Raw genomic sequence first — 27,903 nt, forward strand, 5'->3', positions numbered from 1 at the left:
AAGCTAGGATCGAAAAGCTCAGTTCACACTAATTTGTCTTATAGAAGGGTACTATGTCTCAAAAGATATCCAACCTGTTTAAATCCATGTTCTGAAATTATATTTTAATGTGTGATCTTTCCTGATCTCTGCCTATTGTTCCTGTGCCAGCACTGGCAAGTCTTTTAAGCTTTCTGGTGCACATGAACACCAGTAGTCTCAGATCAAGTCAAACTGCTCAAAAGATGAAAAGGATTTTGGATGAGGAAGTTTGATGGCTCAGATTCAGAGTTATCTGGTTCTGCAGACTTTCTATTTACCGGCTGTGGTCTCTAGTATGAATGAATGCCATGTGAGCTGTTTTTTTTTTTCTTCTAAAAAAATACTTTTTTTTCAATTTTTTTTTTTTTTAAAGAACAAACTGTAATTTTTCATTGTCTGATGACTGGTGTGACGTTTGATTGACAGGGAAGGTGATCCTGGGTCCGCCTCGACTGTTCCAGGAGCTGCAGGAGTTGCAGCATGACCTTTCAGTAGTGGAGCAGGTCACTCAGCTGGTGGGCACCCTGCAGGGCACGTACCAGGTAAAAAGAAACTAAGAACAACCCAAAGATAAATATACCTTACTCACATTCTTCACGTAAATCACACATGATCAGGATTAGCTTAATTAATATTGCGGTCATTCTACTATTCTGTTGCTGTCTATATGTGGGATATTTTCTGTACCTTGATTTGGAATGATTTCCTTCTTTCACCAGTTAAGGTGATAAAAATGCAGTGTCATCTACAGTATTTTAACCCACACATACAGTACCAGTGGAATTCAGTATTTTTGATTATTTCTAGATTATCTACGTTGTAGATTAATTCCAAATTCATCCAAACTATGAAAGAAGAAAGCATTTTTTTTTGAGAAATACAGTTTTGCACATCTCGGCTGGGTTTTCTCAATCCGTTTTATGAGGTAGAGTCACCTGGAATTCAGGCTTTCAGTTAACAGCTGTGCTGAACTCATCAAGAGTTAATTACTTGAATTTCTTGCTTCTTAATGAGAGCATTTGAGAGCATCAGTAGAGTTAGAGGTAGAGTTGGTACACAGTGAATAGCAAAAAAAAAAAATTAATTAATTAAGTAATGAAGATCAGTCAATTCAAACTTTGAAAGTATCCTCATACTCAGTCACAAACAAAGACCATCAAAATTGTTATGATAAAACTGGCTCTCATCAGGACCACCCCAGGAACAGAAGACCAAGAGCTACCTCAATGTTAACAGCACCCCAGATAAGAGCCACCTAAATGCTTCACAGAGTATTTTGGTTATTTTAACACTTTTAAATTTACATTCTATTTCATTTACATTACAAATTATAATTTAATTAATTTACAGAGTAGGGAAAAAAACGATTAAATGAATATTGAATGAGAAGGTGTGTGCTTATGAAGCATTATGATCACAACTCACAGTGCATACCATAACACTTAATCCAAAAAAAGTGTTTTTTTTTTCTCTGTGAAAAGTCTGTACTTTAAAATGATTTTTTTTCTTCCACCAGTAAATAATGTAAAATGCAGTATCATCTAAAATGCATAGTGCAAAAAAAGAAAAAAAAATAGATCAAAGCTGTGAGAAGAAAAGCTGCAGAGAAACATATCAATCAAAATAACAAAAGCTGAGGCGCGAGTCTGAGTCGAGTTGAGTCGAGTGAAGAGGCCTTTCAGGTAAGCCTCAAAAAGGCTCCGCAAAATGAAGATTTGATTGATAATTGATAATTGGTGAGATCTGCATGATAGCAGTGTGATAGCAGCATGATAGCAGCGCGATGGCGGTGCTCAAGCAGCCGCATGATCCAGCCAAGAGATGGAGCTCAAACCAGGGCGGATCCCTCATGCCTCGATGAACTTTGGCTAGAAAAAAAAAAAACTGTTCAAATTGGCTCTATCCTACTACCAGCCAGACTGGAAAAGGGTGTTGCCTCTCTCTCTCTCTTTCTCTCTCTGTACAACTCCTCCTGGCCATCGTCCAAATGACTGATTTTTGCCCAATACCTAATTATCATAAAAATGTGCTGAACACTGAAATAGAAAATGGGAAAAAAATACTTTTGCAAGCCTCATCGATTCTGCAGAAGGATTCCATTGGATTTAGCTTTTGGGGAAATGGAGGATAATTGTGTTTTTGGAGTGGGGTGGTGCTTCACTTTATCACAGTTCAGATTTGGGTGTCTCGGAGCGCAGCCAAATCAGCAAACATTCTGCTGTAGTTTCAGATAGTAAAGAAATAGTTTGGTGCAAAAACTAATTGACAAAGTAAATGTATTCAGGCTAGACAGGTGATTTGGTGTGTGAATTTGGCACTGAATAACTTTGAATAAAGCTGTATCTTTCGGGTCTCAAAGACTCTTCTTTCTTCTATCATCAAGAATAATGACATAACTGTTGCCTTTGAGGAAGACCAGATGACCGTATGTCTGTTACTGATAATTATTTACTAGTCTGTGACTGTGAAAACAGGGCCAGCAGCAGTAATAGTGACAACAGTAATAGTGTATTTTTCTGACTATAAGGCGCACTTAAAATCTGTTACATTTCCCCAAAATCGACAGTGTCCCCTAAAATCCGGTGTGCCTTATGTATGAACTCTACCAGTCAGGTATTAAGGAGCAGTAAAGCCACTCCGGTGAAGTACAGCGTTATAAGGGTGAGTTTTCAGTGAAGTGTCTCCAGCAATAAAGCTGGCTGCAAGCAGCATTAGCATGAGTCGCTAACCGCTGCACTAGCTCTTTTCACTTTTAGAGGCGAGTATATTGGACTGTAGTCTGTGTGTTTGCCATGTTAAAACAATCTACATGGGACGAACTAATAGTGGATAGAGCCCACTTAGGGTTCCTCAGTCAAGTGCTATCACATTTTCGCCAACATTTACAGGGGTTGGACAATGATACTGAAACACCTGGTTTTAGACCACAATAATTAAATTGTCCTGACGGACAGTTCTGGTGGAAACAGGAGAGTTAAGGTGCACATTGAATTCTGCCGTGATTTGGGCAGCTGTGGTTTTATGTTTTTTTGGATACAATCCGGGTTAGCACCCGAACATCCCTTTCAGACAGCTTCCTCTTACAGCGTCCACAGTTAATCCTGTTGGATGTGGTTGGTCCTTCTTGGTGGTATGCTGACATTACCCTGGATACCATGGTTCTTGAAACATCACAAAGACTTGCTGTCTTGGTCACAGATTAGCCAGCAAGACATAAAACCAACCACACTAAAATGACAGGTGTTTCAGTTTCATTGTCCAAACCCTGTATGTCCTACTTACAAACAAATGTTGGAAGTCTGATGTGACTGTGAATAAACAAGTGTTTTACTCACCCAAATAAATGTTTTTTTGAGAGAAATCTTTGTAGATTAACATAGATTAACGCTTGTTTGACTACATTAGAAGGGAAATATGGTGGCAGCCTTGCTCACTTCGATGTAGACATTCTTACTAGTGTCGCTTAATGCGCCTTCTAATCCGGTGCGTCTTATGTATGAAAATAGACCAGAAAATAGATGTTTATTGATAGTGCGCCTTATAACCCGGTGCGCTTTATAGTCCTTAAAATACAGCAAATTATAGTCTTACTGTAGACTGGTGAATTTAAAGTCTTTAAAGTCTTAAAGTCTTTAAAATCACTTATAAAACTTTCAGTTTCATTTAAATTAACATTATTTGACTGTAGATCCTCTGAAAGCTCTTTTTGGTACAGCCTGGCTCACATAAGCATATCCTTCTATTATGGAGCAAACTCACAATATTTAATTGTTTTTTTATCAGTCAGATTAGCTCCAGTTCACACCTCCAAACTAGAATAGTAGTAAATTATCCTTCACTTGAATGAAGGTCAAATCACATTTCATGACAAATTCATGCAGAAAAACAAGGAATTTCAAAGATTTTACTTTTTTTTTTTTTTGCCACTTTGTCAGTTCATGAAGCACAAATGTAACACTGACACACATATGTAGGTGTCCTGTAGCCATATTAATACTGGCCAATAGTAAAGTGTTTAATATCCATTTATATATATTATAAACAGCCTACAGTTTAGGAAACTACATACTACATTCATGTTAATAAACATGTCGTGTCTGACCAACCACATATATTGATACTAGATAATGATAATGAGTTTCTTTGTCTGTTTTTGCTCCTATAACTCATATGTGTGCATGTCTGTGTTCTGTCTGCAGAACCTGAACACCACAGTGGCTCAGGATTGGTGCCAGGCTCTGCTGAGGCTCATCCGGATCAAAGAGGACCAAATCCAGAGTGCCAACAAGTGCCGTCTTCGCCTGCAAGTCCCCGGCAGGCCAGACAAGTGAGTAAATGTCCTGCTGCAGCTTTAGATTTAACAGCTTGGGTCTGTAAGGGATGCCAAATGGGCCAAATAGTGAAAAATATTATTTTTTTTTCCAATAAAACGTTATACAGTGTGTAATTACTGTTAAAGTTTCAATTCATACCATCCACATACCCATTCAATTCAAACAGGACAATCTTGTTGAAAAACAGCACTTTATAATCTTCTTGTGATGTCATATTGTTAGGTGTTTCAATGTTACACAACCAGTTATTTATAGATTTCATCTGTTCATATATGTATCTATAAAAATATCATGTAATTTAAACATGTCTGGAACTGCCCTGTTCACTGTCCTGTCATCTTAGATAACTCTGCCCCTTTCAGAAAGTAACATTTTACATCTTTTTTTTTTTTTTTTTTTTCTTCATACCTTGCTGCTCATATTTCTCATATTGTCTCCATACGTACATACAGCCATACTTAGAAAAGTAAGGCTTGGGCGCTAAGTGGTCCAGCACTGTCAGTATAATTTGGATATCGCTGGTTCGAATCCCGGTCATGCAGATTGCCATCACCGGTCGCAGCTCTGAGAGAGCACAATTGGCCTTGCTCTGTCTGGGTGAGTAGATGGCGCTTTTTCCCCCTCATCACTCCTAGGATGATGTTGACCAGCATAAGGCGTCTGTGAACTGATGTATTAGAACTGAGTCGCTGAGCTCTTTCTGTGATGCTTCTCAGCAATGCTGCATCAGCAGCAGTTTGAAAAGAGGCGGAGTCTGACTTCACATGTGTCGGAGGAGGCGTGTGCTAGTCTTTTCCCTCCTTGTGTTGTGCCATCAATCGTGATGGAGGATATACAGCTGAATGGCCTAGCTAAACTAAGGAGAAAATATGGGAAAAAAATAAAAGAAATAAATAAAAAAAAAAGAAAGGTAAGGCTCAAGCTGTCCATCCCGTTACACTAAAATATCATGGTAATTAATATATGTTTAAAGATCTAAAATGTATATTTGAAACAGAGCAAGGTCACAATGAGCACATTTCCATCAAATGTTCTAAATAAAAAAATGTCCACCCTGCTCTTCCTAACACTGTCCTGCAGCTTGCCATACCAGGATAGACAAATGCAAGCATAACACTATATGTGTAAATATGCTTAGCTCTGATTGGCTTCCTGATAATGTGCCTAGTTTTAAGTCCTGAGTGAAACAGTCCTTTAACATATGAATGGGAAGATGTGTTGGGTTTTGTGACATCACAGTTTTAAAATAGTCTGTTTGGTAGATAAGCTTTCTATTTATTTTTATTTCAAATTTTTCCCATTTTCTCCCAATTTACACGGCCAATTACCCAACCCACTCATTAGGACTCCCCCTATCACTAGTAATGCCCCAACACACCAGGAGCGTGAAGACTAACACATGCTTCCTCTGATACATGTGAAGTCAGCCACCGCTTCTTTTCGAGCTGCTGCTGATGCAGCATTGCCGAGCAGCCAGCACGCTTGGAGGAAAGCTGCGGCTCGGCTCCAATACATCAGCTCACAGACACCCTGTGCTGCAGATATCACCGTAGGAGTGATGTGGGGAGAGAGCGCCATCTACCCACCCGGAGGGAGCAGAGCCAATTTTGCTCCCTCTGAGCGCCGGCAGCTTGATGGCAAAGCTGCATGAGTGGGGATTAGAACCTGCGTTCTCCCGCTTATAGTGGCAGTGCTTTAGACCACTGGACCACTCAGCGCCATAGATAAGCTTTCTGTAAGAACATTAAGGACTGTGATGTAAACTGCATCTTTTGAAGGCAGCAAACAGCTGTTTTTTTAGGTCTGCTCAAGCTTAACTATAATGCTTTCACTCTTCCTCCATACATCACCCTCAAAAACCTTCGGTCAGCCCTGCACCCGTTCATCTTTAGAGTGAGAGATACAGAGACACAGATTTACAGAGATACAGATTCTTAGAGCAGAGATGTGCTGCTCTCCTCCCCTCCCCTCTCTGCTCTCTCTCTCTCTCTTTCTCTCTCTCTGTCTGTCTCTCTCTCTCTCTCTTTCTCTCTCTCTGTCTGTCTCTCTCTCTCTCTCTCTTACACACACACACACACACACACACACTCTGTGGTAATAAACACAGCAACGTGTCTATATTATAAAGAAATGTGGTTTAGCACAAGCCCCCTATGCAGCTGCCCTCATTTATGCCCATGTTCGTGTTTCTGTGTCTCTGCGACGCTCTGCAGTTCAAATTGTGAAGGCGAGAATGTGTCGGCAGCTCAGCGGGCCAATCACAGCAGCTGCTGCAATTACTGAGAGAGATATTATAGAGTCATAGGTTGCCAGGTCTGTATAGAACACTCAAGGGGCATTGCCAGTTGAATACAGAAACCTAAATTTTGGGGATTCTGACACTAGCTGCAAGGTCTGAAGAGACTGATTAGGAAAGAGAGATCATACAGGAGAAAAGCTGTTGGGTTTATGGTAAGTCTATGTACAGTACTTAAATACTGTTCTGTATTTTTAAAACTTTAATTACAGCGTGATCATCAGAAACACATCAGCGAATTGGGTGAGACTTTTAGTAAAAAGTTTTACAGTTTTTTAACCTGCTTTTTCTGCTGCATGTGGATGCTTGTCATTTGATTTATGAACTTTTAGATGTTGAGGTAAAGTAACAGTGTGTGGACAGAGTGCAGAGAGAGAGAGAGGGAGAGAGAGAAGTCTCTCATTCTCTCACTTGTGCGTTCTGCTATGCTGTGCATATGGGACTGAATATCTAAAATTGAGTTGAACGAGTTTTCAGCAATTAACGCAGCAATAAGCAGTAGTTTGTATCTTGTTTGTGATTATGAATACAAGTTAAGCACGATAGAAAGCATGGTATCAGCAGATAGCTGATATCAGTATCAGATACCTGATATCCATGCATCTCTACTCCTATTTAAATTAAAACTTCATTGCTTTTAAAGGGAGTAACTGCATATTATTACAGATGCACCAAATATTATACAACCATTCATCTGAAAAAACTTGTTGTTTGGCTGAAAAAGTAAACATAAATGCAAACAATAACATTTGTGTTGATGTAATCAACAAAAATGCAAACCTACTGGGATGTTAAAGAGGAACTAAACCCTAAGTCGTAATTAAAAATATTTTATTAAATAATATTTTCTCCTGCCCCTCCCTCTAAACCCATACATCACTGCAGTGCCCCTCCCAAACTGACCTTCTCATTTATTTATTTATTTATTTATTTATTTTTTAGCATTTTTCACATTTGAGTTGAGGGTGGAGTCAGCTAAAATCAGGGGGTTTAGTTAGCTTTTCAAAATATTCCGGGTTCAATTCATGTGTAGCACTCGTGCCCACTATCTGGTGATACTTCTCTATATATCTATAGCGGGTGAGGCTAGGGTTCGATGTTAAGAATTAGTGTTCAGATTTTAAACACAAAATAAAATACCCAACTTGTATTATTAATGAATAGTTAAAGATAAATGAATTAAACCAGACACAACTTTTAGGGTTTTATGAATTAGCTTTATAGATGTATATTTCTTATTATTTCTTATTATCTCAATGTTATGTTTTAGGGTTTATATATTATTATAAAATATATAAAATACAATATTATATTTAAATAAACCCCACAACTCACAATTTTAGAAAAACAAACACAAAATACACAAAATAAAGTGCTTAAACCTTAAATAAAATTGTCTTCAGTAAAGAAATAAGGTGGTGACAAATTAAATAAAAACCAGAGCTCTGACCTTCTCACTGTACGAAATATTGCAGCTTATTTCAGCTCATAAACACCCCTTAAAACTGGAATGTAGCTTTCTTGAAAGTACGCTGTAATGAAATTAGGCTAAGACTTAACTTTATCAATTTCACTCAGAGAATTAACACTTTCTGCTGACTTAACTCAGAATTATACACAAAATAGAGAATTAAACTTATCTAGTGAGGGGCGCCCCACACACACACACACACACACACACACACTCCAAAATAACAAATGCAGGCCTGTATGATGCTTGGGTGCGGCGTGGCTACTCGGCTAGCCCCTTCAGAAACTGGGGAGATGTTTAGCTTACAGTTCGGAGTCTTTAAGAGAACAGGAACGGAGAACCAGGCGGATCAGAGGCACGGTGGAGGCAGAAATCTTCGTCAGAGGACCCACACTGCTTTACCTGGTCACAGGGGGTCTATCTGACCTTGGCTATGGCGTCTTCTTCCCGCCCGAACCACGCAGAGTGAATCAGTCCTGAGCGCTAGCTAGCTCCGTCACACTGAACTAGCATAATTAGCCAGTTAGCTTACTCGAGCAGCTAACTACAGTGCTTCAGTCCTTAAACACGGTGCAAAACACAATAACACACGTAACACTGCTTAACCGAGATAATATATCGTGGTCTCACCCTTATTACTGAAATAAAGGGTTGTTACACTCAAAATATAACTTTTGGCTCCACTTTCGTGTACTTCTCCTACTAGTTCCCTCTCCTCTCACCCTCTCCACTCCACTCCCTCGTCTCCCGCGCTCTCTCGCATCTCTCTCTCCCCTCACTACCCTACTGCTCCCTCAAGTCCCTCCCCCACCAATCAGAACAGAGGAATCTTGACAGACACAGTATTTATCCAATAGTTAACTCTGACTGCTCTCCAAAACATTAGGAACAAGTTGCAGTCTAACTAACTTACTGATTCTTAAAGTGACAGTGTCTAATAGAACTGATTTACACAGTAAAAACATTAAAGGGTATCATTTTTGCCCAGGGCTACACATGTTTGCTTTAAAAAGCAGGACAAAAATACATTTTGGCTATTTGATTTTTGCTTTGGTAGAAAAAATGTCAAAACGATTGAGACCCTGTGCATTCAGCCACATGTTTCATTTTGTTTAGTTTAAGTTTCTGCTAACATTTTATTTCATTACATTATGCTATTATTTTCTCATTATATCAGTAGCATCAAATGATGTTTAAATGTCAGTAATATTGTTCATCACAATAAATTCATGCATATAAGGTTGTTAAGAAACATATCCCATGGTACAACTCCGTACTGTTCATGCTGTTTTCTGGAAAGACAAAGTGATTGTGTGGAATAGCTCCTTCATATGATCATGCTGAAGATGATTCAATAAGGAATTTCTGGTGGTGAGGTGTGTAGGAGGTGTTGAGTAAAGAACTGTGGTAAATAGAGGATTTAATGAAGTATGTGAATGCTCCCTCAGTCTGTTTAATATAGAATAATTAATTATAGTGATTATTTATCTGAAGCAGCCTGATTGCTCAGTATAACAAAAAAAAGATCTAGAGTTGGCTGGTTTGTTGTGTGAATAAAGCTGGAAATAATGCAGCAATCAAGCACAAAAGAACAGAAATAATAGACCAAGAACAAAGATTAAACATAAAAAAAAAAGAAATGAGAGCAAAAAAAAGAGCACGAAAGAGTTTAATGGAGTTCAGTAATCAGTGGATTTGTTAGTAGAAGATGCAAAGTTATATAAAAATTAGATGATTAGAGTTCAGTCATTCTAAAGCCTTCGAAGGCCTGCTCTTTTTTAATACTTATTTACTTGTTTCCCGTCGGAAGGAATGAGCCTGTTCTTTTTTTCTATTCTTCCTGTAGCCCTGTATAACCTGATTTAGTTTTACATGGGGAGGTTAAGTAATGTAATTCTATTTTATCAAATGTCTGAGCCATTTGCAGGTGATCAGAAATCTCAGCATAAATTAAAGAGATGGGAGCGGCTACTTAATTTATGATCGTTGAAGAATGAAAGCCCGAAATCAACAATGGCACCAATTTTGGCATTTGGCATTACCATGTGTGTTTGGCAGTCCCACTTTGTGTTGGTGAAGCTGGCTGGCCTTAATGTTGAAGGCTGTGAGAACAAGTTAATCCTTTCTCTGATGCAAAATGAGCTTGTATTTAAGTTAACTGAATGAAATATAGTCGATTATATGCATCCAAAAATCTGAAATGGATCGCTGCAGTTTTGTAGCCACCTTCAGATTAATGCATCATGAAATCTCACTGCATTTTTCACACCCAAAGCCTCTGTGTTTTGCACACCCTGCCTGAGACGTCGAGCTATTCGTAAGGCTATTCAACTTCACTCCCAGCACTTAATTTGAGGAGCTCTGTTTGATGAATTCTCCTCATCCGTATCCCTGAGCGGGTCTGTCCCCGTCGACACTAAAAGATAATAGCCGACGACAAACATTTTAATGCTCACCTGAGGCAGCTTTATGATGATGGAGGATCCAGATGCCGCGCTCAGCTTCCACTGGGCGAAAGCGCATTACCTGGCATTACATGTTCGGAGCATTAAAAGCAGACTCTCTGCAACCTATAGCGGCGTTCAGCGGAAATTACAGGCCTAATAGAGCGGCTGATCGGATCATTAAGTTAGCATTGTGAAATTCACTTCCAGATCAGCAGAACGGGGGGATGAATGGGTGACGGCTCTCGACCTTGACGCTAAGGTGTACACGCGTCTGTTCGGAGGCACTTCACTTGCACTTGCCATGGAGCTCATTCACTTCATCCCCAGCCTCCGCAAGTCCCCATTTAAGGTGCCATAGTCATTTCTCTACGCTCCTTTTAAAAGCAGTTTATTACGTTATTATGTCACATTAGCAGCGGCTGGATGTGAATGTGTTGTGGCAGAGGCTGCAAGTTTTTCACACCGCCTCACACCTGGATGTGCTTATCCCCCCGATGTGGAGAGCAGGAAGTGTCACTCAGAGGGATGGCTGTGGAAGACAAGGGGAAATGAAGATGGATTAGTGTGGGATCTGCGGAGGAGGTGGAAGGACGAGTGTGAGCATTGGGGAGGCAGGTGGGGAAGAGAGCACGAAAAGTGTATAATACTGTAATCCTTATAGAAATGAGTATGGTATCAAAAGAAAATATAAATTAAACAAAAAAAAATAGCTAATGACAATGATATAGTATTGCTTAACAGGCACTTTATTGGAAATGCCCACATACAGTACTAGACAAAAGTTTGGACACACCTTAAATTCAGTGGTTTTCCTATTTCAAGGTAGCATCTTTTGTTTTGATGATCAGTTTTGCACATCTTGAGTGGATTTTCTCAGTCAGCTTTATAAGGTAGGGTCACCTGGAATTCAGGCTTTCAGTTAACAGCTGTGCCGAGCCCGTCAAGAGTTAATTACATTAAATTGTTTGTCTCTTAATGTGTTTGAGAGCATCATTTGTAAAGTTGTGAAGAGGTAGAGTTACAGGTATACAGTGAAGAAAGCATTTACCTCCTTACAGATTTCTTTAGTTTTTTGCTTTTTTTTTAAATACTGAAAAAATTCACAACAAAACTGACATAACAAAAGTAGAAATTTTGGAAGGTACGTGTCCTATCACATCAACAGAATTTCATAAAAAAGAACAGCTTTCTGAATGTTAAACATGGTGGTGGTAGTGTGATGGTCTGAGGCTGCTTCAGGGTCTGGACAACCTGCTGTAATAGATGGAACCAGGAATTCCTCTATTCACCAGAAAATCCTGAAGGAGAATTTCCAACCAACAGATTGTGACCTTTAGCTCAGGCGTACTTGGCTTCGGCAGCAGGACAATGACCCAAAGCAAAATTAAGTTTTGCTTAATTTTTTTTTATAAATTAATGTCCTAAAAATGCTCTAAAATATGCTGAGGTAGAGGAGTAGGTCCTCCATTATCTCAAGACCCAGGCAGTGAAAGACACAGTAAGCTTTCCCAACCCACTTTGATAGACAGAGAGTCAGCCAGGCGTGCCTCACACACTCCAGTAAGGATTGCAGGTGCAATCTGCTCACTCAGATGTTCACAAGAGCTGGAGCACTGTTCTCAGATCAGCTAACAAGAGCCCTGTGCGTTCCAAAGCACTCTGGAGACTCCTGGGCCCTTTGCCTCCTTTATGTCCTCATGAGACTGAGGCAGCACATGGAGCTTCTTTTTATTTCATGCCATAATACTAAAACAAACACAGCACATTATTTTAAAGCTTCAGTTGATCATCTGCTGCTGTTTACCATATAAAAAAAAACTTACATTGCTGTGAAAGATTTATTTTTTCTTTATTGTACTATCATACATTTTTCAGATTAACAAACACATTTTAATATCAGACAAAGTTAACCAAAGTAAAATAAAGCATTGGAACAGTTCCTTCATAATTGGATAACTTCAGTATAAATTTACAGTGTAGAAAAGAAGATAACTGTACTGTATATTCCCCTGTTCGGCATCTATTATTATCACAGCTAAACTGCCCCGTTCTTTCTGAGATTTTCCACCACTTTCGCCGTTTTGGGTCGGATCGGGATCAGATTTTTAATGCTCTTTGTATTTGATATAAAGCTATGGCATAATAATCACAATATAGTAAATCAAACTGTGTTTTAAAATAAAGTTGCACAAGTTAGAATGTTATAATCATGCAGTTCTGGAATGCTCCGGTTGTTCGCATTATGCACTTGGCTTACAGTACTTTGTGAAGCCAGGCCAACAAAATGCAGCCTTTTGAAGTGAGGAGAAAAATTACATAGGTGAGCTAACTTTGGCCCAGTGTAAAGGAAAGTCTATTTCGGTTTAATTATTGTGCAGTGCGTAGCCTTAATGCTGTTTTTGTGTTTTGCTTATGCTTGTTCAGAAAGTATTTTACATTCCTTAACATTGTTAATTATTTTAGAGAAGATGGGGAGATGGGTTTTTAATAAACTTTTTTCTTAAATAAGAGGTCTATGCTTCTTCAGTGTTGCAATGTTAATTAACATCATTTTGAGTAGATTTTGCTCATTCAAAATGTTTTTTAAAAAGTTCAGTTTTAACGCTCTACTTACTTAAAAATGTCATGTTTAAGTCTGGCTCGGGCTCACAAAGACAGTTTTGGGGGCGTGGCGGGCTCAGGGACAACGTGCACAGGTCGGGTCGGGCTGCATTTTTAGGCCAGCTGTTAGCATTGCTTACCAGCTATAAATGCTTAGAGGAGAGAATAATACCCACATTATCTGCTCAGAATGCCTTACACTGTGTAAACAACTTTACACAGTGTAAAGTTGTTTGTTAGATTTTTCACCTTTTTAAACAGCCTTTTAAAATTAGCATGTAAAACCAACTTTTTATTTCTTTTTGATTACGATTCAGGACTCCACGCTCGTAGCTTGTGTAAATGATTGCAAGTATAACACAGACTTGTATATTACAGAGTACATTCCGTATGTAAACAACGCCAGTCGTGACCTGTTAGACATCGCCAGCAGGGGGGAGTTTCTGACCATCTGTCGCGCGACGCTTGAGAAATAAACCATGCCAAACGGTTTCCATTAAAAGAAGGGCAACTCCCAGTGCAAATCTATAGCTTCATATGTTCAAGGCCGGCCTAGGCTAGGGGAGTCAGGTGGGCAGGTGACTTGGATGGTATCCCAGCAGTCCCTGGGTACAGACATAGCAGATTGTGGAGAGTTGAAGGCCCAGCTCACCTCTTGGTCCTGCACTGCTGGGAAGACTTTCAGGCAGCAGATTAAAATCACAGTCAGAATTGTTTATTAGTCAAGAACACTTTCACATATAGAGAATATAGACATGGATTCATGTGTTAATAGCTTTCCACGGAAAATAAAGAACTCTTAAAGAATGCAAAACTCAGAAGTAAGTAGCCTATCAGAGGGCTGGGCTACATTATTTAAAAAAAAAAATAGATTTGATATTTTTTTAAATATATGAGCACTTCTCAATTGCAATTTTTTTTAGCTTTTACATAACAACTTAAGTTTTTTTTTTGTAAAGAAACAATATCGTTTAAAGTAAGGCACAAGCTTTATTGTTTATTTTTAATATTATTATTTTTTGGACAAGCTGTGAAATACCTATGTGGACTAAGGCAGAATATAACTCTTTAACCCTTTACCAGCTTTACCAGAGTTACACAGTGGACCAAGAATAGAAACAATGGTTCAGCTTTTTATCTGTGTTATCTGTGTTATCTGATGCCAATGTAGCACCACAATGATTTTAAAAAATTGCATAATGTTGCTATAATATAAAAACACAGGCAATCTTTAGAGGCAATCACTGAAAACAAGCTTTTTCCATTGATCTCTACCAAACGTCTTCACATATCAACAAGCACTTCGACACACTCTGCCTGAATATGAAATTGAAATGCTTAAGCTGTCTTTTCAGGCTTGAAAGTTCTCTCTGCAGAATCCAGCCCTTTCCATGAATGTTTGATAGGTTTTGGATGAGGGATCACAGAAGGACATTTTAGAGTAGTACATGTTGTTTTGATCTGAGCTACTTTGTGGTCATTTACAGCCTTTAGGTCATTACCTTTGTAGAGGACCACTGTACTGCAGCTGGGTCAGAGCTTTCTGACACTTAGCGGAATGTCTTAGGATTTTATTGTGTCCTGCTCAGATTCCTCATTTGTCTGTCATTCGCACTATCAATCTGCTTAATCTGGGGTCAATCTTCCTGCTGTGGCCATCTACAACAAGGCTGGTTAAGGTCCCGTAGACTTAACCCCTTATGTGCCAACCTGCTTTTTTTTTTAGGTTTTCTGCCTGAAATTACATACCTAAATCTTAAGGTCGAATACTCAAGCAGAATATGAACTAGAGGCAGTTTAATGAAGTAAAAAGTCTTTAAAGTTTATTAGAAAATACCTAAAGATTTGAAATAAATATCCTGTGGTAAAAATATGATTAAAAAAAAAACAAATAAAAACAGACTTAAATATTTTTTAAAAATATTTTAAAAATATTAAAATCTAGATTTGATGCATGAATGGGACTGGGAAACATGAATGCTTTTTGAGAAAAAAAAAACAGAAAAACTATAATAAAAGTATTTTTTTTTTTTAGAAAGGTTTTAAAAATAAAATGGACAAACCATTGAGAATCTGAGATTTAAAACACTAAGTAGGTATCTTGGTTGCATACTGTATATTGACTGTGTAGACTGTCAGATAATTAAAAACATATACCATGAAATAGTTGAACAAACTGACACCATCTTGAAAATTTTGCAACTATTTTGATAGGAACATTGTGCCTCATGGGCTTTTCTCACAATCCTTCTTTTAGGAAAATGCCAAATGTCCTTTTAAATAATTTCTTTATTATTCTTTATACTTAACACAGTTTCACAAGGATTCACCAATGTTTTGTTGTTTGGGATTTGTTCTAATGATGAAAACAGCTGTATATAGTTCTGAGGGTAAATTACTTATTTAACCTGGCATAGACTTTTAATTATGGCTTTATGTAAGTTATGGGAAAATATTGTTGAGTGAGACATATTGATCTCTCCAGGAGTCTTCCTTTTTTCGTTCTCTGGTACACTCATTTACATTTATGCCATATAATCCAGAGGAATTCACACGATTGCTTCTTTTACAGAGGTGTGCCAATGTAGGAATGTTAGGAGTCTAATGCTGCATGGTATACTAATACTGGGAAAAGTATCTAAATACTTTATCATTAAAAACTGTACAGAACCCTGTTTATTTAGTACCGATACTTTAACCCAATAAGCACCAGGTGCCGTGTTTGACACCAAAAATTGTACCATGGCGTCTTTTCAGCTTAATAACTGAAAAATGCCTCGACACATCACAATAATCCATATATATATATATATATATATATATATATATATATATATATATATATATATATATATATATATATATATATATATATATATATTTTTTTTTTTTTTTTTTTTAGAAAGAGCTAGAAAGAAATCCTATTGCTTCTATATACTGCATCTATATACTGAGGACTGAAATTGCTGATTTGTAAAGGATTTGTAAAGGGTAATTATGTAATTATGAAAATGATCAGAGATGCCAAAAATACCACTGTATGGCAGAACATTGACATTTTAAAAATTAAATACAATTTTAATAATATACTACAGCAAAAAACAACTATTTAATACATTAGACAGTAGAAACAACAACATCTGATTATGTATAAAATAATAAGTGTAACAAAATAAAATAAAAAAATACAAAAATAAATTAATGTAACAAAAATGTCTACCACAAAAATAAAGTGTAGCATATTTAGTGCATGTAAACTGCAAACAAACAATTAAAAGTAAAACCAGTAAATAGCCAATAGGCTGCATTCAATGATATCACAATATGGTGTTTTTTTATTGTGTCAACATTTTTGTAATATTGTTGTATACTATATGATATAACACACCTAATTGTAACTGAAATATTCCTAAATTAATCAGTGGGATCGAGTTAGAATCTTATGAATCGACATTGAGTAGATTGTGTAAATCAGTGGTGATGTCCAGGATCAAGCTCTACAGTTTAGTCAAGGACTAGGGAAACTTTCCCTTAGAGTTTAGCTAGTAGCCTGAACACAGGCTGGTTTTGTTGACGGTAACATGCATTACATTATTCATAATTGAACATAGTGATAAATTGTAAGAGCTTCATACTACACGTTGTGTTTAGATAATACGGTGGTACTCAAGTCTGCTCCTGTCTTGTCTTGGTCTTTTACTTTAGTCTTGCCAAATTTACTCTGATCTCTTTTTCCAGCATGTCTTTGACACACTCCTGCAGAGAGGCTGTAAAAGGCTGAGAAAAGCCCATGTAAATATGGCTGCTGCTAAGCTGCCAAAACGTTAGCAAATTGAGTGGAATATGTAACCAACCAACCATCCAACCAGTAGTATTTTCTTTTTGCATAATCCTGTCTAAAATACATATGAATGAGGGAGAGAAGTGCATTTTGTGATTTTTCACGACCCGTAAACTGCATTTAGGATTGTGCACCAGGTTTAAATATGACGCGTGGGCCAAATGCCTCCTGAAACTGGACCAAATGACCAGAGTACAGGTCCTGCAGCTAGTAAATACTGTTTGTATAGTGTGTTTATGAAGGGTGATGATGATGATGATGATGATGTTACAGTGCATTTTTGTAGACACCCAAGGATGCTTTAAAATCACATTGTACACACAGTGTACTCTCAACCGGAAACAACTGTCCACACGGAGGACTGCATCAGGCACTGAAGACATTGAGCCAGCACAGCATGCAAACCCATTACATGGCATACAGTCACACACACACACACACACACACACACACACACATACCAGAGCAATTTAGGCTACATTTACACAGCAGCTAAAAGTTGCTGAAATCCAATTCCTTACTGAATCAGATATTCAGTTTAGACTGTTCACACAATCTTTTTAATGTAATCCATATCTGACATCGGGTTGAACAGTTCAGTGTAAGGTTGTATTCAGTCAGTGGTGCACCTGTGTGTTCTGTTGTCAATATAGCAGTACACCAGAAATTTACCTGAACACCATACTTATCAGCGTAGATATATTTGCACACACCATTGCTATTTAAAATATCAATGAGCATCACAACTTGTCTTGCACAGGGTCTAAGATTGGCACCTATAAATCTGAAAAATATCCTAGTCAAAAGAAATTAAAAAAATCACAGTATTCTCTTAATGACTCCGATGCCCTAGCCTCCTTTTCACTACATCAACATTGAAACTCCAGCACAAATCTAAAGAAGTAAACTTTAGATTGATTACGTTTTGTGATGTGGAGAGTCCGTACATTTTTTGTCCCATCACTTTAAGCTTAGCTCACGGGAGCATGTGCTTTCTCCTTCAATCAGTGTGGAGATGACATGAGTGTTTTGTGCTCGCTCCAACATCTGTCCTGTCTTCCTGCATTACTGTCGCACTCGCCGCTGACCCCCTGCCTCAAATCAGCACGCTGCCCGGCTCTCTATTCTACCGTTCTGGCATGGGATCCTGCTGCCGCACTCTCGCCCACTCAGAGGCTCTTCAAACACATTTACACCTTACAGGTGCAGGAAAGGATACGATTGATAAGATTTTGGACACGTCTAATGTGTCTGTTGTTGATTATTGGGCAATCATATGAAAGCATTAGGTCACAAAAATACACCTGTGTGATTATGGTAATTCCGACTAATGGCGACATGTTGTTTTTACAACACTACTCGTGGGATTGTAGCATGTAAATTGATCATGAAGTGTTTCCTCAAAAGGGACGGCTTGGCAACGCCCGCGCCTTTATAGGTTGCAAGGTGTTATCTTGTGAGTGCACTGTAAAAATGAAAAAGTTGAGAAAACTCAAAAATTTCAAGGCAACTTAACACACTAGATTTTTGAGTTTTGAGGCCAACTGCTATCATAGACAGCATCACATATGGCCGCAGGATGTCCTGCACATATCACTGAGCTAGTTAGTTAGTGTCCCTCATAATGTCATATGTGATGCTACCCATATCACCACACCAACAGCTAGGGCAGTGTTATGTTCCGCAGAAAGCTAGCTGATTCACTCTCATGGTATAAGATGAAGTTTGGAAGCAAAGTCCAATAAAATAAAAAGTGTAAGGAAACCGAAGTGAAGTTCTGATGGTCTCCCACCGCTGCCTGACCTTTCAATCATCTGGCGTCGGCAAAACAGAGCTGTGCTGTTTACTGTTTGGAGCAGTGCAGGTGGCTAGCATTATCCACAGCATCAAATTAAGTTTGGATGAACCCTCCATACTTCTTTTATCCCCTCTGCCCTCTGTTCCTTCCATCCTGAGCTTTATTTTCTTTAGTTTGTGGTGTGTACTCGTTCTGCTGAGCTGGGAGTGTGTGCCGGCTGGTTCGGCAACAGCAGTTGAACCTCAGTCTGAACTCTCACCTTCTCTGAATGGGTTTCACTTAACTGTCTGTGTCTATTTCTTTGCAAATCTCTATATGATATAGTATGATAAAATCTTTTAGAACGAACTCATGTCAGGTGTTAGCTTGTGCTAAATGGAAATAGTTCATGCTTAACTGTGATAGAAGCACAAAACTCATTATTTCTTGGCTCATACATCTTTCTCTTATCTGCTGACTTGCATTGGACAGTAGGTATAGATTCCTTCTTTAGACGAAGTCTGCTGGATAAACCTGCTATGTACTGTCTAAGGACCTCAACCAGCTGACTGAAATGGTGGATATTCAATGGATTTAGTGGGTGGGATTGATCGGTGAGGGATGGTGCTAGGGTATGTCATTTTTTTTTTATTTATAAAACACATTTAAAATCAATATGATGTTGACAACACATAAAAAAATGCATGATGCCAGCACAGGTTAACACAAAACAATGATTTTGAGGGTTCAAGGCTGGGTTTTTATTCTTAATTCAAAACCAGGAATAGAAGGTACAGACCTAGTGTTCAGATGTAGGACATATATACTGGAATTTTTTGCAAACTGTACATTTGATCACAATGTATTTTTGTTCTTGCTGATATCAATACCCATCGATACCTGCTAGAGTGGAGAGACACACAGTCCAACCTGCTTGTGTGAAGTTCTAGTGTGAAGGTTTCACAATCAGTGATGGTTTGGAGAGACATGTCATCTGCTGGTGTTGATCCACTGTGTTTTATCAAGTCCAAAGTCAGTGCAGTGTTTTCCTGAAAAATCCTGAAAAAATGCCAAAAGTATCAATTGGTTTTATAAAATGTTCTAATTTTCTGAGGCATTGATTTTTTGCTTTTCATTGGCTGTAAGCCATAATCATTAACAATATAAAATATATAAACACCTGAAATAGATTGTGTGTAAAGCATGTATATAATATGTGAGTTTCACATTTTTGAACTGAATTAATGAAATAAAGTATTTTTTTTAATTATATTTAAATTTTTTGAGATGCACTAGTATAAATTGGACTCAAGTGATCAAACTGACTGTTCATTAACTCAGCAGTGTGCACTAGGCACATGGTATTGGTTGGTATTGGCAAAACTAGTATCAATTATTATGCATCTCTAGTCTTAACAGTAGCTACGAAACAAGAGTTTTTTTTTTCAGATCACAAATAGTCGAGTTGAATCACAAACTTGGGTCAGTCTGTGTGGAAGAAAAGTTCCATCTCCACTTTACAGTCACAATGAGAACACAGCATGGCTCCTCTCCACAGCGCCAGCTCTATCTACATCCCCCAGTTTCAGTGGCCAGCCTGTACTCAGTGTCTACACTCTGTTACACCCTCTTTCTCTCCCTATTTGTATCCCTCTCCGTCTCTTCCCCTCAGGGCTGCGAGTGAATACAAAGCACGGCGAAGCTGCTGCTATGACAGTAGCTGATGCGGGCTGCACACCGTTCTCCAGTCAATTACCTTCTAATGATGACTGAATGTGAATTGCTCCTCGTCTCCGTGAGCTCAGCGCTCAGAGAGCCTCTTTAGTAGGCACGACGGTGGATATGGAGACTGAGTGTTTTTACAAGTGCTGAACACGTGCTCGACTCAGAGATGGGCCTTGTCAAACGAGCTCCGGACAGAGGGCAGAGCTTTTAAGCCAGAGAGAGAACAGATTCTGCTGAAATCACACACTTCACACACTTTATTAGAAACACATACCTTGTACAGAAACTTCAGCACAGTATTTAAAGGGGACGATTTATGCAAAACTCACTTTTTGCATGCTTTTGTGTTTCATATAAACAGTCCAGGCACCAAACAATCCATCCATCTGTTTTCTGTGAATTAATAGAAAGGGTTTTGTATCAGGAATCATATGTTTTTTTATGAGAAATTTGAATACTTCCTTATTGTGATGTCACAATAAGGAAACCTGCATAGCTGCATAGAACCACACTGACACCACCCCTTACCCATCAACCCCCACCAGAGCCTCTAGATTACCCACTAGATCAGTTGAAATGCTATTTTGGCTGGTTTACAGTACACAGTACACAGCTGAATTAACCAGCAGACTTTGTCTGAAGGAGGGAGCTGTACATACTGTACCTACTGCATTCATTGAAACAGCTCACCAAAACCTCAACCTATTCTTTATATTTGACATTATTTGATTAACTTTACAGGTCGTTACTCATCTTTAATTAACTGAACTGAGTTTTATATTATTTATAGCCTCTCTCTGAGAGAGAGAGAGAGAGAGAGAGAGAGAGAGAGAGAGGCGCAGCACGTTTTGCCTGATTTCTCTTGATTAAATAACAGTAAATATGGTGGCTATAGTAAGTTTTGCTACACTTGACCCAGCATTATTTATTAAAACATTTTTTTTTTTTTTTTTTAAGAAAATAGAGGCAGTCCCGCACGCAATGCTCTGCGCCATGCATAATGTTTTAATAAATTTGCCCTGGTTATAAGAAATGAACGCTAACATATATCTTTATATTTCTGTGTATTTCAAATGTTTTAAGTTTTATATAATTGATGGACAGCACCAGACGCCGGGATGACAACGTGCTTTATTTTTCAGATTATTTCAGTTAAATAATAGCAAAGTAAAATAAGATAAATTTATGTTCAGTCAAAGTTCTTTTCTCTTTTAATTTTTTATTTCCAAAACTCTTTCTAAAAGAAGTGATGGTGTGTGGTATATTGAATGGGGAGCGCAGTGCTCGAGGTGATCGTGATCCAGTTCTGGCTGTGCGGCTGACTGTTGATTTTAGTTGGGGTTTATGTGGATAAGTCCCGCAGGTCTATTTCCGCCGCCAAGATAGAAACACACCAGAAATTTACCTGAACACACACCATTTGTAGACCGCCACGGCCATCTGCGTTAATATATTCCTAAACTCCAACGCTATTTTAAGGAGGCGTGCACAAGACGTAAAAAATAGACTGGTGACTGGGTGTAAGATGGCAACGTGCCAAGCTTCACGACGTACGCAGGGTGTACGACAGGGTCCTTGTTCTTGTTTGCCATTTATCACGAGCTAACACTAACATTTGATAAACACTCAGGATCATGCCTGCCTACACACACAAACGATTTTTCAGGAATGTCTCTCCCAAACTGCAAAACTACCTTGTCCTGACTGGTCACCAGATTTATCGGCAGTCCAGCATGTATAGGAGCAGCTGGGAATGCCAGCTTTAGCAGCCTTTGTGTATTGTGTAGGTTCTTGATATTGAGTTTCATAAAATTGTCCATACTCTGAAACATTTGTCATAATTTATTTAGTAACATACAGTATCCAACAAAAGTGAGATCACCCTCTGCATGAGTTTCAGAACTAGAACTGGATTCCAACATGTATTGAGGCATTGTGAAGCAGAGCTGAGCAGCATGGCAGTTTTTCAGCATGACAATAACCCCAAACACACCTCCAGGTAACTGAAGATAAAGGCGATGGACTGGCCAAGTATGTCTCCAGACCTAAACCCAATTGAGCATCTGTGTGGCATCCTCAAGGAGAAGGTGGAGCAGTGCACAATGTGTAGCATCCATGAACTCCATTATATCATCTTGGAGTAATTGTTAAATTTCCTTTGGGATCAATAAAGCATCCATCCATCCATCCATCCATCCATCCATCCATCCATCCATCCATCCATCCATCCATCCATCCATCCATCCATCCATCCATCCATCCATCCATCCATCCATCCATCCATCCATCCATCCATCCATCCATCCATCCATCCATCAATCCATCAATCAATCAATCAATCAATCAATCAATCAATCAATCAATCAATCAATCAGCTTTGTGTTGCATTATTTTCAGAAGACAGACATAAATGTTTACAGGTATATTGTAAAAAGCTGTACACTGACTTATATCCAAGTTTCACTTCTATAGTGTTGTCCTATAATAAAATATTGATATAAATAATAAATATGGAGGGTGTGCTTACTTTTGATAAATACTGTAAAAGCTTTGAAGCTCACTGCTGTTGTCCAGGTAATATATGGTGAGGATGGGAGCTGATATATTGCGCATCAACAAGTGGGCTGCATTAATGTAATAATCTAATAATTTATTGTTGTATAATTGCTGTATACGCATACAGAGAACATATAAGGTGAGCAATAATTGGAAGTACCTTCTCAGCAGAGGTTTCCAGGAAAGTGGAGTGTGAGTGCATATATTGTAGTGATAAATGATTTAGAGGTGAAGTTGTCTTTCAAAGTCGGATAGAGGTGAATCAGATGGACTAGAACATGTCCTTTAATTACTTTCCTGGAAACCCTCCTGCTGCTGGGTTCTGTCGGTGTGCGTTGATGCAGGCGGAGACGTATTGGTGTTTCACTCCACTAACAGGCTCGGCGGCCGAGTTCTACACCATTAACCTGCTCGACTCCTTCACTCAGTGTGAGGATTAACTGGGAAAAGCTCGGCTTCCTCCTCCACTCTGCCCTTCTCTCGCCGGCCCGTGTCAGCGCTCCACTATGGTGTGTCCTCTTCGACCTTCACTCTGTTACTCCATTTCCGATTAAATTCAAGAGGAAGAGTGTAATTTGTCATGGCTCTGCAATCATGGTTCACTGTGTATCTTCCTCCTCCATTTTTTCTTCCTTTTTTTTAAGGGGCCATACCATAAACATTCAATCTTCCATCTCTTAAACACTGGTACACGAAAAACGAAAAAAAAAAAAAAAAAGTATGTGAACCCTTTGGATTTTATGTTAGATCCATCTGACCTTCATCCAAGTTGAGGGTATTGACAAATATAATAGCGCCTAAACTAATAGCACAAAGTTTACGATCATAATGTCTTTATTAAGAACATCCATAAAAACGTGGAAATACTATGGGAATCCTTGTGTTAATGACCTTACTAGTTTGGATGTGTAAAATAGAGCTAATTTGATTGATAATAACCACTCAAACTTTTTTGAGTTTGCTCCACAAATGAAGGATACATTCTTAACCAAAAAGAGCTTTCAGAGGATCAACCAGAGACTGTAAAAAAGATGGACGCTGTGTCTCCGTTCCCATTCATTCTATAAAAAAAATTTCCGTTATGTTGTCGATCCTGAAATCCGAGTCTGCACAGTTAGAGACCAGAGGAGGGAGAAAGGCTGTGGAGAAACAGCCTCCTCATTTAAATAACTCCGCCCCTGAGGGCTGCCTCAACAGAGCTCACACAGTCTATGGTCCCGCCCATACAGTCATTGGTCCCACCCCAGCTAGGTGTAACCCAGCTCTTTTACGATAACCACACCTTTTTAAATAGAGCTGAATAACGTTTTAAAAAATGAATTCTGTGGGGATATAAAAATTTGGCAATGTAAGCAGAGGGTACACTAGCTGTTGCATTTAAATAATGGAGGAATAATAGAATTACAGTATATTGGGAAAAAAAAAACATAATTAAAAGTTGTCTATTTTGCCTATGAAACCTATGGGGATGGGTGGGGTTACACAACTTTCTGCAACCGAACAGCAGGGGGCGCCCGACCTGTGGTGGCTTCACTTTTAAGAGATGATGCTCTGTCCAGCTATACACAGTCTATGATTAGTGAAAAATTGTTGAGTGAAATTCTTTGAGAACCAAAAGTATAATCCATAACCAAGAAATTTAAATTTGAAAACAAGAGGACTATTATTCATAAAGAATTTTAATATGTGGAAAAGCTTTCTGAACAGTTACTCTTTGTGCTCAGCTTTGGGAAACAGGGAAACAGTTTTAGTAGTAGGTAGAGATAACTGAAATTCTGCAAAGCCTTAGCTTCAATAACTTTATAATAACAATGAAACTTTAAATACATTATATTACTGCAGGTGAGCGATTCTGAGCACAGAGAGGACCTGTTCAGGTGGCTTATCCACAGAGGCAGCTTACAAACAAAACCACGTCTTCTGCTATTGTTAAGCTAACAGGTCAGAACCATCCAGGACACTGCAGCGCAGCGTTAATAACCATTTGGCCCTACAGTGGAAAAGCAACTCGAGCTACAGCAGTACAGTAAAGTTTTCAGGGTGCAGCTCACCTGTGATCTATACTTCTGCAAACTGGTCCACTTCTCCCCATACTGGGACGGTTCGCTTTTTTCCATGAGCCTTAATTTGTGGTCTTTTGCTGACCTGGACGAGTGCAATGTCCTTAACGGGCAGGGTTTATTCCCAGCAGCCAATGATAGTATAGTTTCCACCCACCCATAAAAACAGGGTCAAAACTAAAAGAGAGAAAGTTCAATTTGGGACTGTGGCTACTCTGCCAAGAAGTGGGCACCCAGTCAAAATGACCCCAAGAGCATAACAGTGGCTCATCAGTGAGATAATGAAACAGCTCTGAGTAACACACAAAGATTTAAAGGCAACATTGGTACAGGCTAACATCTGTGTTCATGAGTCTACAGTCCCTAACACTTTGAGCAATCATTTAGGGCATCTATGGCAGGACACCATGAAGGAAGCCCCTGGTTACTAAATAACATTGCTGCACTCCTGCAGTTTGTAAAAAAAAAAGCACATTGACACTCCACAACAGTACCGACAAACCAATTTTTCTATCTGCCATAGAAAATGCCCTGCAAATCACCAGGAAAACATCCCAAATAAAGACTTTCTCTCCACCATACTGTACAAACACACTCATATCAACATATTCTACATGATGATGTGAGTGTGTCTGTACATCAGCTGAAACTCTGTAGTAGTTGGGTAATGCAACAGGACAAAGACCCAAAATGCTAGAGCACAAGTCCACAATAGAATGGCTTAAAAAAACAAAATCCACCTTTTTGAATGGCAGAGTCAGAGCCCAGATGTTATATGGTGTGGATTTACTTGAAGAGAGACATACCCAAGGCGTCCAAGGCATATGATCTAGCTAAAGCAGTTCTGCAAGAAGAATGTGCTAAAGTTCCTACTCAAGGATGTGCAGGTCTGACTCACAGCTACAGGAAGTGCCTGGTTGAGGGCACTGCTGCCAGGATGGTGGTTCAACCATCGAATGATTCCAAGTCACTTACTTTCTCCACTACCACTTTGAGTGTTAAATTAAATCATAATGTTCTTTTATTATTTTAGGCACATTATAAATGTATGCAGAAAATCTTGAAATTCCAACCAGTTTACATACTTTTTCTTGCCACTGTAACATGCATATTAAAAATAAGTGTCTAAACTGATCCAATCAAAACAGCAGTTATTAGCCTTCATGAGGTGAGGTTGCATGGTCCAAACAGGTCAAAATTGTCCTTTACAATTACAGATCAAACATGAGACAGTTTGAAGAATAAACAATCAAATCAAAACTGGAGTGCCCTGCATTTACATTGACTTTGACTGGTCTGCCTGCACTCAGACACACTTTCTCATTCAATATTTATATATTTTTCCTGCATTGTAAATGAATACTGAAGTCATCCAGATTATAAAGGAATACGCAAGGAATCATGTAGTAACTTAAAAGTGTTAAACAAACCAAAATACTCTGTGAAGCAGTTAGATGCTCTTATCTGGGGACCTGTTAACTTGTGGTTTCTGTGGCTGGTAACTAATGGACTTATCCTGTGCAGCAGAGGAAACTCCTGCTCTTCCTTTCCTGAGGCAGTCTTGATGAGAGCCAGTTTCATCAAAATGTTTTTATTGGTCTTTGCTTGACTTGAGGAGGATAATTACATTAAGGTTTTAAAAAAATCTTGATTGAAAAAGTCCTGGAGAGCAACTCTACCTCTTCACAACTTTGCTCTCAAACACATTGAGGGCTGAAATTCAAGTAATTAACTCTTGACGAGCTCAGCTGTTAACTGAAAGCCTGAATTCCAGGTGATTCTGCATCATAAAGCTGACTGAGAAAATCCAGCCAAGATGTGCAAAACCGTCATCTAAGCAAGAGGCACTACTTTAAAGAATCTTAAATCTAAGACACATTCTGGTTTGTTTAACTTTTTTTGGATTACTAAATAATTATGTATGTTTTTCTTTATAGTTTGGATGTCTTTAGCATTATTCTACAGTGCTGAAAATTTAGAAGAAAGGCTTTTAAATCTGTCCTCTGTTGAGAAACGTTAGCCTCTGCGCTCTTCAGTACTCTGTCCTCCCTGTTTCAGTAATAAACCTGCGCCATTTTGTTCATGTGCGCTCTGGAAAGACAAGTGATTGTGTGGGATGTCCAATACATTTGATTATGTTGAACACGATTTAAAAAATAAAGATTCTGGTAGTGAGGCGTGTAGGAGGTGTTGAGTAAAGCATGTGGTAAAAAAAAAGGATTTAATGAAGCATGAGGATGGCTCTCAGCCTCTTTAATACAGAATATTTAAATACAGTGATGATTTGTCTGAGTGAGGCTGATTACTCATAGTAATGGAGTTGGTGTGTTAAGCTGGAAATAGTGTTGTAGCTGTTTTGTCCCGTTCTTTCGTCTTTGTTTGTGCATTTATCATTTAAGAATTCACTTTGCTTTCTAATATCGGGAACAACCTGATATCCATACCCCTTGTGCTGCAGCCATGGTTTTGCATTAGCTTTTTTAAAAATGCATAGGCATCCCCCGAAAATATGCTGTCTTCTTGCTAAACCCCTGAAATGTTTGTGATATATGTTTATTTTCATTGTGTGTATTGGAACAGTACGAAAAACAGAGAGTCACCCAATATAATGTCACCCAAAAGTAAATTGTTGGCACACTCAACTCAATATTTTGTTGCACAACCTCTGGAAAAAATAACTGAAATCAGGATTAAGGAATACTTTTCTTATGCAAACTGCTTTAGGTCTTTTTCCTTCCATCTCTGGGTGCTTTTTGAAGTATGTTTAAGGTCAT

At 38.6% G+C, this 27,903-nt stretch overlaps 1 protein-coding gene across 4 annotated transcripts in view; it reads left to right on the top strand.

Moving 5' to 3' along the window:
* The window catches only part of arhgef10la (Rho guanine nucleotide exchange factor (GEF) 10-like a), a 288,915-nt gene that overhangs the window by 128,049 nt on the left and 132,963 nt on the right, over positions 1-27,903 (top strand). For all 4 annotated transcript variants that reach the window (XM_049471703.1, XM_049471702.1, XM_022682351.2 and 1 more), the window contains 2 exons: positions 448-563; positions 4,221-4,348. In XM_049471703.1, coding sequence (XP_049327660.1) covers positions 448-563; positions 4,221-4,348 — 244 coding nt within the window. The remainder of the gene's footprint in view (positions 1-447; positions 564-4,220; positions 4,349-27,903) is intronic.

The sequence above is a fragment of the Astyanax mexicanus genome, chromosome 24 (genome assembly GCF_023375975.1).
Source record: "Astyanax mexicanus isolate ESR-SI-001 chromosome 24, AstMex3_surface, whole genome shotgun sequence".
Classification (NCBI taxonomy): Eukaryota; Metazoa; Chordata; class Actinopteri; order Characiformes; family Acestrorhamphidae; genus Astyanax; species Astyanax mexicanus.